We start from the raw sequence: 16,698 nt of genomic DNA on the forward strand, positions 1-16,698 counted from the left end.
TGAAACTTGTCAATAGATGAGATGTAGTAGACACAGTATCTAAGTGTCCAGGTCACTCTGAAATTCTGAACTGCGGGGGAGGGAGCAGTTAAATCATAGGACATGTGGTGGGCATTTCTATCATATTTAAACAAACACAAACACTGCTGGAAATTGACTTTAAAGTCAACACAGCTGAGAGACCAGTCTCCAACTAACTGCGACCAGCGATCGACCCTTGTCGCCCGGGTAAGCACTGTCTGTACAGCTGGATTTCTCTGTTAGAACTTCCTGCAGGAGAAGTTATAGACACACTACTGTAGAGGATCAGGTAGGACCAGCATGGGATTTGCGTCTGGTGTTAATAAACCCATGACAACGACAAACACACTGGACCTGGCTGAAGAGATGGGTGAGCGTCTGCAGCCCAAAGCTGCTCTCTTCACTCCGGCAAAACTCCCAAGGAAGAGAAAGAGAACCATGCCAGTGTACGCATTAATAGCGTGAACAGTTTTGTTACTTTAAAAAAAAAGATGCCTGGGGGTAGCAATGAAAACTGCTCCATTAATATTAAAAAGTGGAGTATTACTTCAGCAGTAAACAGCATAACTCAGCAGGTCGCTGTATTGCTTCGGATTTTAGCTCTGAACATAAGCACGGCAGTACTGGGTCAGACCAATGGTCCATCTAGCCCAGTATCCTGTCTACCGACAGTGGCCAATGCCAGGTGCCCCAGAGGGAGTGAACCTAACAGGTAATGATCAAGTGATCTCTCTTCTGCCATCCATCCTCACCCTCTGACAAACAGAGGCTAGGGACACCATTCCTTACCCATCCTGGCTAATAGCCATTAATGGACTTAACCTCCATGAATGTATCCAGTTCTCTTTTAAATGCTGTTATAGTCCTAGCCTTCACAACCTCCTCAGGCAAGGAGTTCCACAAGTTGACTGTATGCTGTGTGAAGAAGAACTTCCTTTTATTTGTTTTAAACCTGCTGCCTATTAATTTCATGTGGTGACCCCTAGTTCTTGTATTATGGGAATAAGTAAATAACTTTTCCTTATCTACTTTCTCCACATCACTCATGATTTTATACACCTCTATCATATCACCCCTTAGTCTCGTCTTTCCCAAGCTGAAAAGTCCTAGCCTCTTTAATCTCTCCTCATATGAGACCCGTTCCAAACCCCTAATCATTTTAGTTGCCCTTCTCTGAACCTTTTCTACTGCCAGTATATCTTTTTTGAGATGAGGAGACCACATCTGTACGCAGTATTCAAGATGTGGGCGTACCATCGATTTATATAAGGGCAATAATATATTCTTCTTATTCTCTATCCCCTTTTTATGACATATGTGATCTGGAGAATGTTTACACAGGGATCTCACTGACCGATGCAATTCAATCTAGTCTGTTCGGAAAATAAGGTATCTTTCCAACTCTTAAAAAAAAATCAGGTGCCACTCACCTCGAAAAGTAACATGCTATTAATGGCCATCTTCAGAAAGACAAGAGTCATTCCGCATCATTGATTTCAACGCGGGACTTTTAATAAATAATAATTAATAATAATTAATAATGGCATGGTACAGCCCAGAGCATGAAAACAGGACTGCGCGGCGTTTGCAAAACAGAAGGTTATATACATTCAAAGCAATGAGAATGTGTATTCCAGGGAGGGGGAGGGGATGCAAATGATGGGAAATGCTAATTGATGAGGGAGAACAAAGTCGAAGAGATAAGGCAATTATTACTCGGGAAGAAATGCAAAATCAGGAGGAATGTCTCTCCATCAAAAGCGAGGGCTCAGCATTGCGCTGCCCTTTAGGAGGTGAAATTAACAAGAGGAACAGAGTTCGCGGACTTCCTAAGTGAGAACTCCAGGATCGGGCCCCTAAAGGCATTTATTAGTTCAGTTCATCCTGCGGTGGACTATGTGCCTGTAACCTTACTTAGGGAATGATGCGCTTCTATATTTGAATGCATTCCCGTCCGTACAGGAAAATAAGTACCGGGTGCACTAGGTTCTCGCTCACGCTCCTTCTCTAGAAATGCAAACTCCGCCCTCTCCCCTCCGCTCCACGAGTTAGTGTGTTTTCTCGTGTCAGCTACAGCCCATTTAATAGGAAACAGAGTCAAATTTCTCGTGTGATGTCTAGAGCATCCCAGCACAAATGCACCTTCCTTATGGCCTGGAAACCTGCCCCCGATATTCGTTTATTTGTTGGGTCTGGTGGGTCACACAGCGCTCCTCCTGTGGTTGAAACACACACTACAGAGCAGATTTGGCTCTCGCTCTCTGTCATCTCTGTCTTCTCTCCATCAGTTACCCAGTGGATGGACAGTCAGAAAGCCTTTTAGTCTAGGGAAAAAACTGTGGGAGTCTTGCTGCTGCTAGAAACAATGCGTAAATTCTCTTTCATACAACGTTGTAGGGGTACAGGGCACTTTCCAGGCTAAACAATATCGGTATTTAAACACTGCCGGAGCCCAATTAGGCCGCAACTGTGGGATTTATGGGAGATGAGATACAATTTTTAAGACTGCCATTTCTTCACCCCCCCTGAATCAGGAATACAGCTACGATTGTATTTTTACATGAATGTTATGTAATAGCAGGGATATGTAATTAGTTATGAAAAATCTGAAATGTGTCACTGGCCAAGCATTGTCTCTTGCTCTCTGGAAGTTACACACTTTAGATATACAGCTGATCTTTTCATAGGTAATCGTCACTTTAAAATAATATCTCCCTAAATCTATAACGTCAAATACATTCGAATTTTGGAAGGTGTTTTTAAATTTTAGATTTCCTTGATAAACAAAACTATGTTTATACTATTTGTATATCTTTAGAACTTTTGTCTTTAGGACAAAGTCGGATTAAATAAAATTCCCAACATGGAAATAATCTACTTTTAGAATTCATTTGATGACGTTCGTAAGGCAACGTCCACTTATCGGTCCGGATGTGTTTTGAAAATGATGGGGGACGGGGGTTGTTTTGTTGGTGGTCATTAAAATCAAACAACAGAAATTTTAAGCGTGATTTCTCTTTGCGGGGGTCAATGGTAAATAGTCGTTGCCGCTTTCCCACCAGCTAGCCAGTAGGTGGCGCTGCATACACACAGATTCTAAGAAACTGGCGTATGGCGAAGCTGCTTGTAAGAGCCCATTGACAGAACATCAAACACTACTAGACAGTATTTATTTATTTATTTAATATTTAAACACTTGATCATAAACACACACGTTGGAAATAATTTAAGCCCCGAATACATTTGTAAAATAGTCTCGGTCGGTGAGCTGCTTGGATTCATTTATTCATTTTATTTTCACACCAAAATGATACTCCCCCCCCCCCCATTTCCCCTTATATGTTGACATTAAAAAACTATCTTCACCTAGTGTTTGGTAGCACTCAAGGCAGATTATGGATTCCCGTGTAAAGCTGGGGAACCAGCTATGTTGGTAGTTGACTGTGGTACTAATGGCATTTTAAACCGCAAGTCAAATGTTATCTAGAGGCAGGTGATTTGTAAAACATTCCTATGGGGTTTCTTAAAGACTGCACGCTCTTGGGCCTGGGTGTGTGTTTGTACAGTTCCTAGCGCAATGAGGCGCTGATCCTGAGCGAGGCATTTATGCACTAGTCTATATTACTATGAATATTTTTATTAACGAAGGGAGCTAATGTTTCTGCTTGGCTGTGCAATGAGATGTCCTGCTTTGCATGCTTTCTTTTCTTTCTTTCTTTTTTTTTTTTTTTTTTTTTTTTTTTTTTTTTTTTTGGCTGTGTATTGACAAGGGCGCAAATATTCAATGTGCAATGTAATCATATCAAAGATAATCACATACTCCCTTTATCCTTTTCCCCAGTGAAACCTGTGCCCGGCAATGCAATTCCAGCAGTCAGGATCTTCCCGCATTCACTATGGTGTGTTGCATGAAATCAGCTATTAGCACCCCTGCCACTGCCAGTCCTTACTCGACAGCACTCATGGAGACCCCCAGGATAGTTTGACGGACCATGGTTGAGCCGGGTCTTTGCAGTCCTTATTCGGGAGAAATCAGGCAGTCAAGTGAATAGGGGTTTTGCTGGAGCGAGGACTACAGGATAGGGCCCCGTAGTTTCGTGGCGCACTCTTATTAGCATTGCCTCAAACTATTCTGTGTAAATATTCACAGCCACAGAGCAGTCCTTTTTAAACAGAGTTGTCCGATTACCTGAAACACAATACAGAATCGCTTGGGAAGTCAAGCCAGCGTCGCCAGATAACCCTCCACGGGCCTAAACAACGTTCAGGAGAACAGAACTTTGTGCATAAAAACCATATAAGGGGATGTGATTTGTTTACACCCAGAGACCTGGGAATCCACGGGCCTAAACAACGTTCAGGAGAACAGAACTTTGTGCATAAAAACCATATAAGGGGATGTGATTTGTTTACACCCAGAGACCTGGGAACTAGCAAGATAGAGGCCTCTGGCATGGCTCCCCATTGCAAACAGTCGTGTGTGTGTGTGTGTGTGTGATGGCTCCCCATTGCAAACAGTCGTGTGTGTGAGTGTGTGTGATGGCTCCCCATTGCAAACAGTCGTGTGTGTGTGTGTGTCTATGGGGCACCGGAAGCGCATCTCCAAACCGGAGCGGCTCCTCATCACACTGCACTGGGCTCCGCTTTGGGTGCTGCTGGGAGATGCGGCGTGTTTATTTTCTGCTCCTAGACGCTGTACAGAACGCAGAGCTCACGCAACAGGGACTGAGGGCCCATTGAAACGGCCAGCAGCCAACCTGGGGAGGGCCCTGGCGGCGCAATCCACCTGCTCGCTGTGAATCTCACCGGGAGACCCGAGCGGATTGAAACCAGAAACCCACCGACCTAGCGAGAGCAATTGGGGCCAGAGTCCAGCTCCCGAACTCCATTTCCATGGAGCCCGTGCGAACTGCACGCACGGCGTGTTAAACTTTCCCCTGCAAACGGTGTCTCTCCTTTAATAAGTAACTCGTCTCTTTTATTCCTCGGCACGACACAGGCCCCTTCCCGTGTGATCTCTCCTATATTATGTCCACGGTACAGGCTCTGGGTGCATGAATTACCATAGATTACGCCGCTTAATGTGCTTTTAAAGGGCTTGGAGCACGCTTAAATCTATTTATCGATATTTAGGGCTCATATCAACGACTTAAGTTGTGTGTTTAGCCAACTAATTGTCCTCTCCCTTCCACCGCCACCGCCAACTTACTTTGTCACCGAAACGTCTAGCTAAAGGCGCATAACTCTCGGGAGAAAAACCTGGATCGCCAACGGGGCTGAGCTGAGAACACAAAGAACTAGCTTCATACTCGGGGAGCCAGATCCCCGTTCCTAAAGTTCAGCCGGTCTCAGTTCATAAACAGCCCTCCTGCCCCAGAGAGGGCAAAGATCCGAGGCCTCCCCCCAACCCCGCTTTTGTCTCTTGCTTTGAGAAATGAGCATTACTTTGGAAACACAAGGCTAATGCAGTTGAGGCCAGACATGTAATTTGATTGCAAATCCAGTGCACCACTCCCTCCGAGCTATTCTGCCTTAAAGAATATTTTAAGCAAATCGTGGATTGTTATCACGGGGTCAATGCCAGATTTTCTGTTCTTCTCCGCCAAGAAAACATCAAGACTAGTCAATCAAGAAGCAACAAGCTCTATATGAGAAGTTCAGAAAGAACCGCACTATAAGGAGTTTCGAGATGTTACCAGGAGAGTTGGGGTTACACACAGAAGTCACAGAAAGTGTTTCTAAGGACTACATTTATTCTCTCTCTCTCTCTCTATATATATATATAGTTGATGTAGCTCTTAGAAACACACACATACACACAAAACTGCTGTAGCCTTTCGTGTGCATATATGCACAGTATATATCTGAAACCCGCCCTGTGTTAATTTGCAGCTATGCCGCTACACTCTGGACCATAAACGTTTATAAAGATGCAATCGAGGAATAGCCCAGGATTATGAACAGGGAAACTATTCCCAGGTTTTAAACAATTCTTGGGGAGGGGAAAGTGTTAGCGATGGTTTCCTCCCTCCCCCCAAAGTAAAACAAAACAAATAAATAATCGCCTAGGCCGGTGGCCTTTCAGAACAGCTTGCCCGCCGATTCCAAAGCCAGGGCCGGGAGAATGTCAATGACATACTGTACCCAGCGCTCCGGTCTGTTTAAAACTAAAAGGCTCAGTTGCTAAAGGCAAGCGAATTACATCTGGCAGCGCTATCCCAGGGTAAATCCCGCTGACTTTACCCGCCCGAGGCTTCCTACTGACTTTCTACGGAGGAGGCCTCTCGCGTGAGTAAGGAGAGGAAAACTGGACCTCAAGATTGTTGGACCAGACAATCAGGTTTTCTGTGCGAAATCAGGAATTTAAAGTGGAGATTCCCCACTGCCTTCCAAGCTGGGGTTTCCTTTTAGGTATAGACCGCAGAGACTGACACAGCCTCCTTCGCCGAGCGGCGGAGAAAAGGGCCCCTTTAGGAAGGAATTTAGGACTAAATAGCATTTCTTCGTCATAACATAACAATGATGATAATTTATAATTCATGATAGGGTTCTATTGTGTGTGAATTCTGCACACACACACAGAGAAAGAGAAATTGCTGATGTCTTTGATGCTGTTTCCAAAATATCCTCGCGATTATGTCAGGATGGATGGAACTAAGGACCTAAAGTTGAAGAATGATAAAGCATTCAAAGGCAGATTCAGCCTGAAAACTCAGATAAACGTGAATTGGTTTTAAAAACACACACATAAAACAGAGGAAAGTTGTTCTTAGGAGCAAGAGGAAGTTTCCCTTTTATTTTGAATGCCCAGTGACAATGATCAAGACCCCGTTCAGACAAATCACAGTCATCTTTAGTGTACACTGTCAACGACACTGATTTTAATAAACAGAAAAGGAACCCAGATCTCTGTAACAGTCACCATGGCACTATATTATGAGATAGAGAGACTCGCTGTCATAAGCAATCAATTAATTAATTATTTAAAAAAAAAAGTTAAAAGACTCATTCTCACGACATAATAGTGATTCAAATGGCATAGAACACAGGGGCACACAACTAGGTTAGGAAAGAAAAAAAATCTACCTCTGAAACAAACGCAGCTCAGCATATTTATAATCTATACACACGTATACCTCTCTCTCTCTCTCTCTCTCTCTCTCTGTGTGTGTGTGTGTGTGAGAGAGAGAGAGAGATTTATCCAAATATGTGTAACTTTAACATAACTGATGGAAATTCTAATAGTAGAATTGTGTTACAGACATGCAAACTCTACTGTGTGTTTTTATATTCAATCACATTTATAAAGGCATATATGTGTATAATATTGTTACACCAGATATAAAATTATATATACAGTGTACACCTATACAGTATATATTATACATTGGTAAATATTTATACATATAGACACTTGCATATTTATACACATAGACACTTGAATGTTTGAGATATACATATATATATATATATGTAACACAATTCTACCTATTTGCTATTCTCCTGAAAATATCAGTTGGCTGCAAAAGAATCGACTGTTTAACACAGAAAGTGGAGAAGAGGAGGGCGAGAGAGTTAAGCTTGCTAATTACTGGGAAAGGAGCATGTATATTTCTATATGGCGACTGTAAAATATTTTAACACAATAGAGTAAATGATTAGTTTTATTTAAAGGAAGAAAGAAAAAGGAAAAATAAAAGAAGGAAATGTCAGGCTGCTTTTCCAAGGCTTTTTCCAACCCCTAGTTCAACAGAAACACCCATTTACATTAGCAATTCTGCATCTTTAAGATAAATTACACAGCAGTGTAATAGATTTAAGTATGCCAGATTTTTTTATCATTAATTGTAAATGTGCAAAATACCTGCTGGTACTTCACTTTAGAAGAATGTAATTGGCAAAAATAGGAGGCTGATGAATAGATAATAGATCCTTAACTACCAATAAACAGTAAGCAGCAGCCAGCAGTATTAGGATGTGATCATAATTATTCTACAGCACCAGCCAATAAGAGCGGGAGAACTCGGCCCTAAAATCATCCCCAAACCTAAAGGTAATCTCGAAAATACGGATAGGGCTGGAATTTCTGACTTGCTCGCCTGTCCCCTTGCAATAACCCCGCGTGTCCTAGTTTTGCATACTGCAAGCATCTTCCCGGGGCTGCTCTCGGTTGTGCCCACCGCGGTGGACTGAGTGTAAGTAGGTAATCGCCCATAAGGAAGTTCGCAACAAACAAACAAAAACAAAACACCAACATCCCAGGTTGCAAATAGGTGCAAACAACTATTTCAAAAGTGAATGCCTCTAACTGTGGGGGCATCCCAGGGGGACTCTGACATTCCCAGGGTTGATTGGCTTCTTGGGGATCAAGGCATCCGTATATCGGATTTTGGAAACACCTCTGCATCAGGGGAGAGGCTAGGCGGGCGAGTCAGGGGCATGCTCCAGGCTGGCAGGATACACAACGCTGAACATGCAATCAGCCTTCTGAAAGGCTAAATCGGAGCGAATCCACTTCAGCCGATTTTAGAGCATCAGGAGTAACCTCCCGCCCCAGCATTCGAGGTGGAAAATCCCTGAGCTCCTACCTACCTTAGCTGCATCTGGCTGGGTTGCTGGAGGGAAGGACGGATCTGTGGCTGGAGAGGTGAGGAGCCCGGCTCGGACACCAGCGCTCTGGAATGAGTGGAGAGAGACACACTCCGTTCCGGGCCCTGAATCCATCCCTCCAGGATCCCAGCTGTCAGAGCTCGCCTCCCCTCTGACGCACTTTAAAGAGTCTCCCCCTTTCAACCTCCAGGCGAGTAATAGCGACCAATCATCAAGCCATTTACCAGGCTTCAGAGGAAGCTGTTTATGTGATCCCAGCACTAATTAGGCTCATGAACTAACAAATCGTTTGCACAACTTGTGAAGGGACCGATCACATCCATGGATTGTCTTTGGACTTAGAGTAGCTGCATTCCGCAGGAGGGAAACTTTTCCCGGCAACTTTTTTGGTGTGTGTGTGTGTGTGTCTCTCTCTCTCTCCCTTTTGGGTGCCGCTTGCCGCCGCCGCCTCCTCTCCTCCAGCCCCTGTCTATTTATGTGTGTATCTAGCCCTCCTGAAGTCACTCCCCGCTGCAAACTTCCCCGGCTCCGGGCGGACTTGGGGGGCTGCGGAGCCCGCTTCTCGCTCACCAGAGACAGACAGAGCTTTGGCCGGGGGACTCCAGCCGCCGCAGCATGTTCCAGCCCACACCCAAGCGGTGTTTCACCATCGAGTCGCTGGTGGCCAAAGACAGCCCCTTGCCCGCGTCTCGCTCCGAGGACCCTATCCGGCCGGCGGCGCTCAGCTATGCCAACTCCAGCCCGATGAACCCTTTCCTCAACGGCTTCCACTCCGCCGGCAGAGGGGTCTACTCCAACCCGGACTTGGTCTTTGCAGAGGCCGTCTCCCACCCGCCTAACCCGGCCGTGCCGGTGCACCCCGTCCCGCCTCCCCACGCCTTGGCCGCCCACCCATTGCCTTCCTCTCACTCCCCGCACCCGCTGTTTGCCTCGCAGCAAAGGGACCCTTCCACTTTCTACCCCTGGCTAATACACAGATACCGATATCTGGGCCACCGGTTCCAAGGTACGTGCCACTTCTCTTCCTTTGTCAACGCGCGCCGGATCGATCTTGTCCCCACACCCTGGCCCGGTGGGGCGGGAGGGGGGAATCTGGAAAGCGTGGGGGTGAAATTGACGGCTACCAACCCCAGTCTATGGTCTGCGGTGTGGGGAACGGAGGACGCCTTTTAAAAGTCGAAGAAGGGGAGACAGGATCAGAGCTCTGCTAAAGTCCTCAAACTGGGCGCAGGTTTGGCTCTTGTTAGGGAAGTTTTTCTTGTTTTCTTGTTTTTCTTTGCCCCGCTATCGAACTGGAGAAGCTGTCAGCTGAAGCGGCGTGCGCTGGGCGGCTGGGGGAGGGGGACAGGCTGGGGCAGGGGGTTAGCAGTTGTTTTAAAGTGGTTTAAAGATCAGTCATAAAAGTTGTGGGATATTTTTTAAATCGCCGCTAAAAACTGTCGCAAGTTGGCAAGCCCGCTTCGGATCTTGGCCTGCCAGAAACATCCAGCCAAACAGGGCTGCGGGGAACATCATACGTCGTTTTAGACACGCAATATACCTCGTCGTATTTTCGTTATATTTCTTCCTTGACAAGCCAGATGAGCTCCGCCAAGGCAGAGCCGGCGCGAGGAAGAGTTTCCGTTTATAAAAAAAAAAAAAAAAAAAAAAAAAAAAATTCCCTGACTTCCTATTGTTTACAGTAACAAAACAATAATAATAACAGTCAAACAAAGTGGGCTGTTATTGTCTTAAAAGAAAACGAACGCAGATGAGAAAGAGAGGGTGAGCACATTTTTTCTGGGGGGGAAGGTGAATTGCACACAGAGTTCCTTAGAGTTGCCAAATGACTAATAACCAGTTGAGGGGAAATACGCTTATGGCACACAATCAATAAACAAATCCCCCCTTGCCCCAGTTAATTTAACCCTTTGCTAACAGCTTTGTTTCCCCCCAAAGAAAGATCAGGTTTCTTTTCTACGATGTCCCATTCACTTTTGTGTGTGTGTGTTTTGACGTTCACTAGTTCAAGCCGTTTTAAAAAAATCAATCTTATTTATTCTGAAAACAGCGATCTGTGTTTTTTAAACTGCAAAATGCAACCCCCGATGTCCCTCCGCAGAGAGCGAGAGCCTTTCTGAAGAAAGGGAGACGTGGTTCCAAACGGATTATAGCCTCTCAGAACAAAATTACAGGTTTCGCTGACCAAATTATTTGTCCCAGTTATCAGCAGATTGGTAAAGAGCGGGCGGAAATGTCCCAGTGTTATGCTACAGACTGGTTTAAATCACAACCTCCTAATGGGGCGATCTTTAAAGAAAACTGAAAAGGACCTAGCTGGTTCTTCGTTGGTTTTGTAACCTTGCAAGAAACGATTCCAATTAGTCGAAAATGGCGATCCGTCCTAGGGAAACAAACCAACCGACCAGCCCTTCACGCCCGCAAAACGCGTATTCAGATTTACGCTCCCTAAAGTTTGTTTGTGTGTTTATTTTTATGAAAATGTGTTAGTCCTGCTGCTGCAATCGCAAGGGGTTGGTACATAGAGATTTCAGGGTAACCAGCCCCTCGCTGGCATTAGCTTTTCACGTATGCTGTAGTTACTGCTGTTGTGCCGGCTTATAAACGGGTGTGTAACAAATTTAAAAGATACTGTACCATTTAAAAAAAAAAGTGTGTGTGTGGGGGGAATAACCAAAAAAACTCTGGAATGTAGTTTTTGGAGGGTCAACCAGGGTCAGATCTGAAGAATATGGAGCTGTCTCTAAACAGCCGACTTCTGCATAGAGATCACCACACACTCCCCTGCGCATCTGCGGAATATATAATATTGGAATAACTGGACAGGTCGAATTGTGAATAGTTTGCCATTCTTATTAGGTTTAACATATAACCATCGGTTTAATCTACACCCGATTGTGAATTCCTAACTGCTACTACAATAAGTAAGAAACACAGATATGACAGCGGTGGTCTCTCCATCCATTAGTTTTTAATACACCCATAAAGGTGGATTTTATTGTATTGATTAATTTCTCGTGCTGATCTGGAGTCTCGCCTTTTTTTCTGCATGGTAGGGAAAACAGTATATAAAGAAGGAGTTTAAAAAAAAACGAGTAAGAATTTCCCCCACCGGATAATAGTGAGAAAGTAACGCTAGGGCTAAATAATACGAATGGAGTGTGTTTGTGGAAAGGTGTGTTGCTAATCTCTGTTTTGCCCTGCTGTCCAGGGAATGAAACCAGCCCAGAGAGCTTCCTCTTGCACAATGCACTGGCCAGGAAACCCAAACGGATCCGTACAGCTTTCTCGCCATCCCAGTTACTGAGACTGGAGCATGCCTTTGAAAAGAATCACTATGTAGTAGGAGCAGAAAGGAAACAATTGGCACACAGCCTCAGCCTCACGGAAACTCAGGTAAGGACCCAGACAGGAAGTTTCTGGGGCCGGAATGTTAGGTCTAATCATATAACTAAAAAATACGCTGGCAAACTGCAAGGTGCAGAGTAAAAGATATACAAAGTTTCTGCAAATGCAGGGATTCATATCTAATATAAATAGGGTGGAGGTGTATGTCTAGCTCAGTATGGCTTTCCACTGCCTGGTTTATCTAAACTACGTCCTATTTATTAAAACAACCCACCTTAGTTAAAAATTACATTATTATTATTATGAATAATGTCCAAAGTAAACCATAGTTCATTTTTTCCTTGTGGGTTATCTGTGGTCATTCAGTTCTAAATGATCGCTGTATATATAATACATTAAGATGATAAATGAATTACTACATCAGTGTTAATATTAAAAATCTCGATTTGCATTTTCGAAGGACAACTTCTTGGTCAATTGTGTGGGTTTTTCGTGCCAATTTGAGTAACATTTGGGTTAAAACGGTTTATTTTAGGGAAAGAGACATAGTTTATAAGGCGAATTTTCTATCACTATATCCCTGTATAGAGCTCCTGCAAAACTGTGATATATAACTAGCGGAAATATAAAGATAAAAATTAAGCATAGACATCTTACTAACTAAAAATGACTTTAATTATATCTCTCTGTGTCGGTTGGCTGAGGTCCAGAATTTTAACGTGGGATATATTTTGTTTAGCTGATCAGTATATTTCAAGTGACAATTACAACTCTATCTTACGTTGTATGTGTGCAAAGCAAGCAGTGCCTCCGATGACACCACAGACAGATTGTTGCAGTCAGTCTGAACGATTTGGGCTTGCATCAAAGATGTTGGAAGGAAACAGATTGGAATAATTGCATTGTTTGAGAATTGTCAAGACAGATCATATTGGTTTCTTGAAGCATATGCAAGGCTAATTCTACTTCAGAGGCTTCTTAACGATCCAGCCGTAAGAGTTTATGGTGTGGATGAGCCATTTCGTATTTAGGATGCATGTGAACTGTTTAAGGCGCGTGTTTAAAGCCAGATGGGTTATTTAGATATAGATTTTTAGTTTCTTCTGAACTCTGCGGCTCAGGTCTCTTATGTTTCACGCGGTTTGTTAGTGCCATAGGAGAGTTGTTTTTGGGGGGGGGGGTGAAGGGGGGGGTGTCCGGGAGACTCACCGTGAGGAATTTCGGAGGGGATTGTCTCTGCTACAGTACGTGGCACTGTATTTAAGGGGGGGGAAAACTCATCTCCAGTCGCAGCCTAGTTCAAAGTTCCCAGTAAACAGTAACGCTCTCTGTGCGGATTAAGTTGTAACACTTTTTTTTTCTTTTCGGGGGGAAGCAATAAAGAGGTTGGAGCTTTTGTTTTAAAATGTCTCCCTAACAAAACAATAAAAAGGGATCGCCACTTTTATGAGGTTCTCCGAACAAGGGGCCGGTCACAGGCTTATTTCCACTGGAAAGCTGTATTTAAGGTGGTCTTTGTCCTGCTTGATTCCGAAGCTGGTTGGGGTCTTTTGTCCAGATGTCAAACCCCTCGTTCCCTACAAACGAGTTCCCCTTTGGAGATCAGCGGGCAGAAATGAACCGTCCTCCCCTTCAATTAGCAAACTAAAAGCAAATTAAACTCACCCCTTGTTCCCCGCTCAGCTTTTTAATGGGAGACTTTTGGAGAATATGAAAATGCAGCAGAGATGTGTGCCTGGCATGGTAGTAGCTCTGTTCTGAAGAGCCAGCGAAGCGGGTTAAACCAGCTTATTAAAATGCTCCAGTTCTCTCTCTCTCTTCCTCCCCCCCCCCCCCCATTTCTGGGGCCTTTATCAGGCACTTTCAGACAGAACCAGAGTCTGAACTGCTTTAAAAAAAACCACCCGTGTTTACCTTTGGCCACTCCAAGGAGTGTGGCCAGCTCTCGAGATAAACTTCTGGATCAATACTATCTGTAATTAAATGACTGAAGTAATCTGGCGTACATTTAAGTCAGATTTATTCGACTCTGAACAAATTTCAGAGAGGCATTTTTTTACGGCACTTGAAGAGTTCGCTTTAATACGATCGCTTCTGGACGCCACTGGCACAAACAACCGCTGTATCAAATGCTTCGGGTTTGTAACGTTTGCTGGGCTTTTTTTGGCGGGGGGTAGGGAGTGGGGGGAAGAGAAATGTTCTCAAGGAAATGTTCTGTCAGAATCCTGCACCCCTGGGAAAGTAAAGGCCCTAGTGGGATTTTAAAAGGATCGCCATCTCTTATTTTTAATTAATATAATTTTAAAGGGAGTTTGAACAGTTTCACTGCTCAGAATAGTTATTCCAAGGTTCAGCCGGTCCAGGATGTTAAAGAACAGTCGATGCTCCAATACACGTTCACCCCCACCCCTCCAAAATGCGATTAAACCGATCTATCCAAGACTCTGTTCCAAGGGGCCTACATTGAATAAAGGCATTGCCGTTCAAGGGGTCACGTCCCAGATGTTGACTACTACTCCACACTTAAAATGGGGGTATGTGAAAATAGAAGTTCTGATGATGTGTTTGTATTATGACTGGAGCAGTTGGTTCTTTTGAAAGATTATGTGCAATTGGTTGTAGAATTTAGTAGTTGTTTTCCCAAAGATACTTCATGTATAATGCCGTGTATGGAAAACTCATGCGTAATATACAGAGCTTACGTGCGTTTAGAGAGAGTATATATGTGTGGGGGGTCTATATACGTGTATGTAGTCATACATTGTGGGTGTGGGTGTATAGACGTACACACTTTCTCTTTATATATAACCCTATATAGACACCGGCAAACTGTATGCCACACCGCGAGTGTCTGTCTCTATGTATACCCACGTACGCTGTATATATATACACACACACGTAGACGCAGAGTTCCGGACCCCCTCCAAGCAGATTTCTTCAACCCCTTGAGAAAATAGAGAAAGAAAATAGACCTAGATTCCCCCCCCCCCCCATACAACATTCTTTAAGGGGGGCAGAAATCTTCAAATGGAATCAGTGTAATGACCTCACCGATTTTCTGGAGTGTTAAAGTGAAACCAGTCAAATAATCCCCAACTTTGTTTCCCATCTGCAGGTAAAAGTATGGTTTCAGAACAGAAGGACAAAGTTCAAGCGACAAAAGTTGGAAGAGGAAGGTTCAGACTCACAACAGAAGAAAAAAGGGACTCATCACATTAACCGGTGGAGAATTGCTACGAAACAAGCCAGTCCAGAAGAAATAGACGTCACTTCAGACGATTAAAAACTGGCACTTGGACTTTCAGCCAACCAAACAAAAAAGTGTTAAAAGGATCACACACAAGACAGTGGCGTTGCAGGGAAGATACATAAAGGCTTCATCAAAATGCAATTCTCGTCTAGGAAGCAGCTGAGAGCGAACGAGCGAAAGATCCAAAATGTGGCACTGCTGGCACAAGTCTGGCAAAGGGGGGATCTGTCAATCAAAGCCAAACCACCGAGACAAGATGATTGACAGGTATTCCGTTTCTCGCAGTCCACTTTTAAAAACAAAATAACGAGAGAAAGAAAAAAAAAACAAAAAACAAAACCCTAACAGGACATATTGCACTTCACGGTTTGTCCAGTCTTTAAAAGAGAATTCCATACACAGCCCAGAACCACACCTGTTTCAGAAACTTGAATTGCATGTGTAAAAGCCGTGTGGGCAAAAACAAGTTCCTAAAGACAGAAATGGATTGTCATTTGTTTTCCCTTTGAGACAGGTTCTGTGTGCTTTTTAATTTTATATTACGAGAAATGTGCCGTCTGTAAACATTTTATGATAACTTCTGGCGTCAAAGTGATTGTGAAAGCTAAATGAAGTAGCAGTAACCATAGTGTTCCTCCCAAATGGACAACACGGTGGGATGGGGTGGGGATGGTTTTGACTTTTGCTGCAGAAAAAAATCATTTAAAATATAATAGTCCCATTATGAAGCTTAATTTTTTGTTTAAGTCCAATGACCACGTTTGATGATAGGGTCCCCAGTTGGCAAAACTTCCAAACCTGGCAGTAGCCATGTAAAGGACTTTGTATAAAGGATGGATTCTAAATGGCCATCTTTATTGGAGGCAAGTTTCAAGCACTGAGCTTATAATATTCCAAGATTATAGAGCTACTAAAAAAAAGTGACAAATGTTTCCTTAATGTCTTCTATACCAGAATGTAAATATTTTTGTGTTTTGTGTTTAATTTGTTAGAATTCTAACACACTATATACTTCCAAGAAGTATGTCATTGTCAATATTTTGTCAATAAAGATTTATCCATATGCCCTAAATTTTTTAAGCAATATTTTTCCACGTTTTTTAAACCTTGCAAATTCGTTTCCCCCCCTTTTTATTTTTTATTATTGTAGTGACTTCACACCCTAAACATTCATGTCAATTTCGGCACCAATGAACCATTCATCATTCGCGGTGCACTGACTGGCCTTTTATTCATTAATTCAGTCGCTTATAAATAGAACGTTAAAACAAAATAACCCAGAGATCAGAGCCACTTTTTTTCTAATACAGAAAGGGCAATAGATAAATAATTCAGCCAATTGCAGCCAACATAGGAGAATCCTCTATTTATTTTTTTTGCGGGATTTCTGATTTTTTTTTTAAAGTTAGTTTTTTAATTTTATTTTGAAAATAGGACACGAGAGATGTATGTAGTGACCATTTGGCGGG

The 16,698-nt window shown here is 43.4% G+C and overlaps 1 protein-coding gene across 2 annotated transcripts; it reads left to right on the forward strand.

The window, feature by feature from the left end:
• The first annotated feature begins 9,246 nt into the window (after positions 1-9,246).
• Positions 9,247-15,262, forward strand: EMX2 (empty spiracles homeobox 2). 2 transcript variants are annotated; one of them, XM_065408390.1, is made up of 3 exons: positions 9,247-9,637; positions 11,843-12,027; positions 15,095-15,262. In XM_065408390.1, exons 1-3 carry the CDS (start codon positions 9,247-9,249, stop codon positions 15,260-15,262), a joined length of 744 nt encoding a protein of 247 aa, XP_065264462.1. The 2 variants fall into 2 exon arrangements, with proteins under 2 accessions (XP_065264462.1, XP_065264465.1); XM_065408393.1 differs by lacking the exon at positions 11,843-12,027 and having other exon boundaries at positions 15,095-15,198.
• Positions 15,263-16,698: the final 1,436 nt, after the last annotated feature.

This window comes from Emys orbicularis, chromosome 7, assembly GCF_028017835.1.
Source record: "Emys orbicularis isolate rEmyOrb1 chromosome 7, rEmyOrb1.hap1, whole genome shotgun sequence".
Classification (NCBI taxonomy): domain Eukaryota; kingdom Metazoa; phylum Chordata; order Testudines; family Emydidae; genus Emys; species Emys orbicularis.

Coding starts and splice junctions, on each gene's coding strand:
- EMX2 (XM_065408390.1), top strand. CDS start 9,247: ATGTTCCAGCCCACACCCAAGCGGTGTTTCACCATCGAGTCGCTGGTG. Junction 9,638..11,842: donor TCTGGGCCACCGGTTCCAAG/GTACGTGCCACT, acceptor CCTGCTGTCCAG/GGAATGAAACCAGCCCAGAG. Junction 12,028..15,094: donor TCAGCCTCACGGAAACTCAG/GTAAGGACCCAG, acceptor TCCCATCTGCAG/GTAAAAGTATGGTTTCAGAA.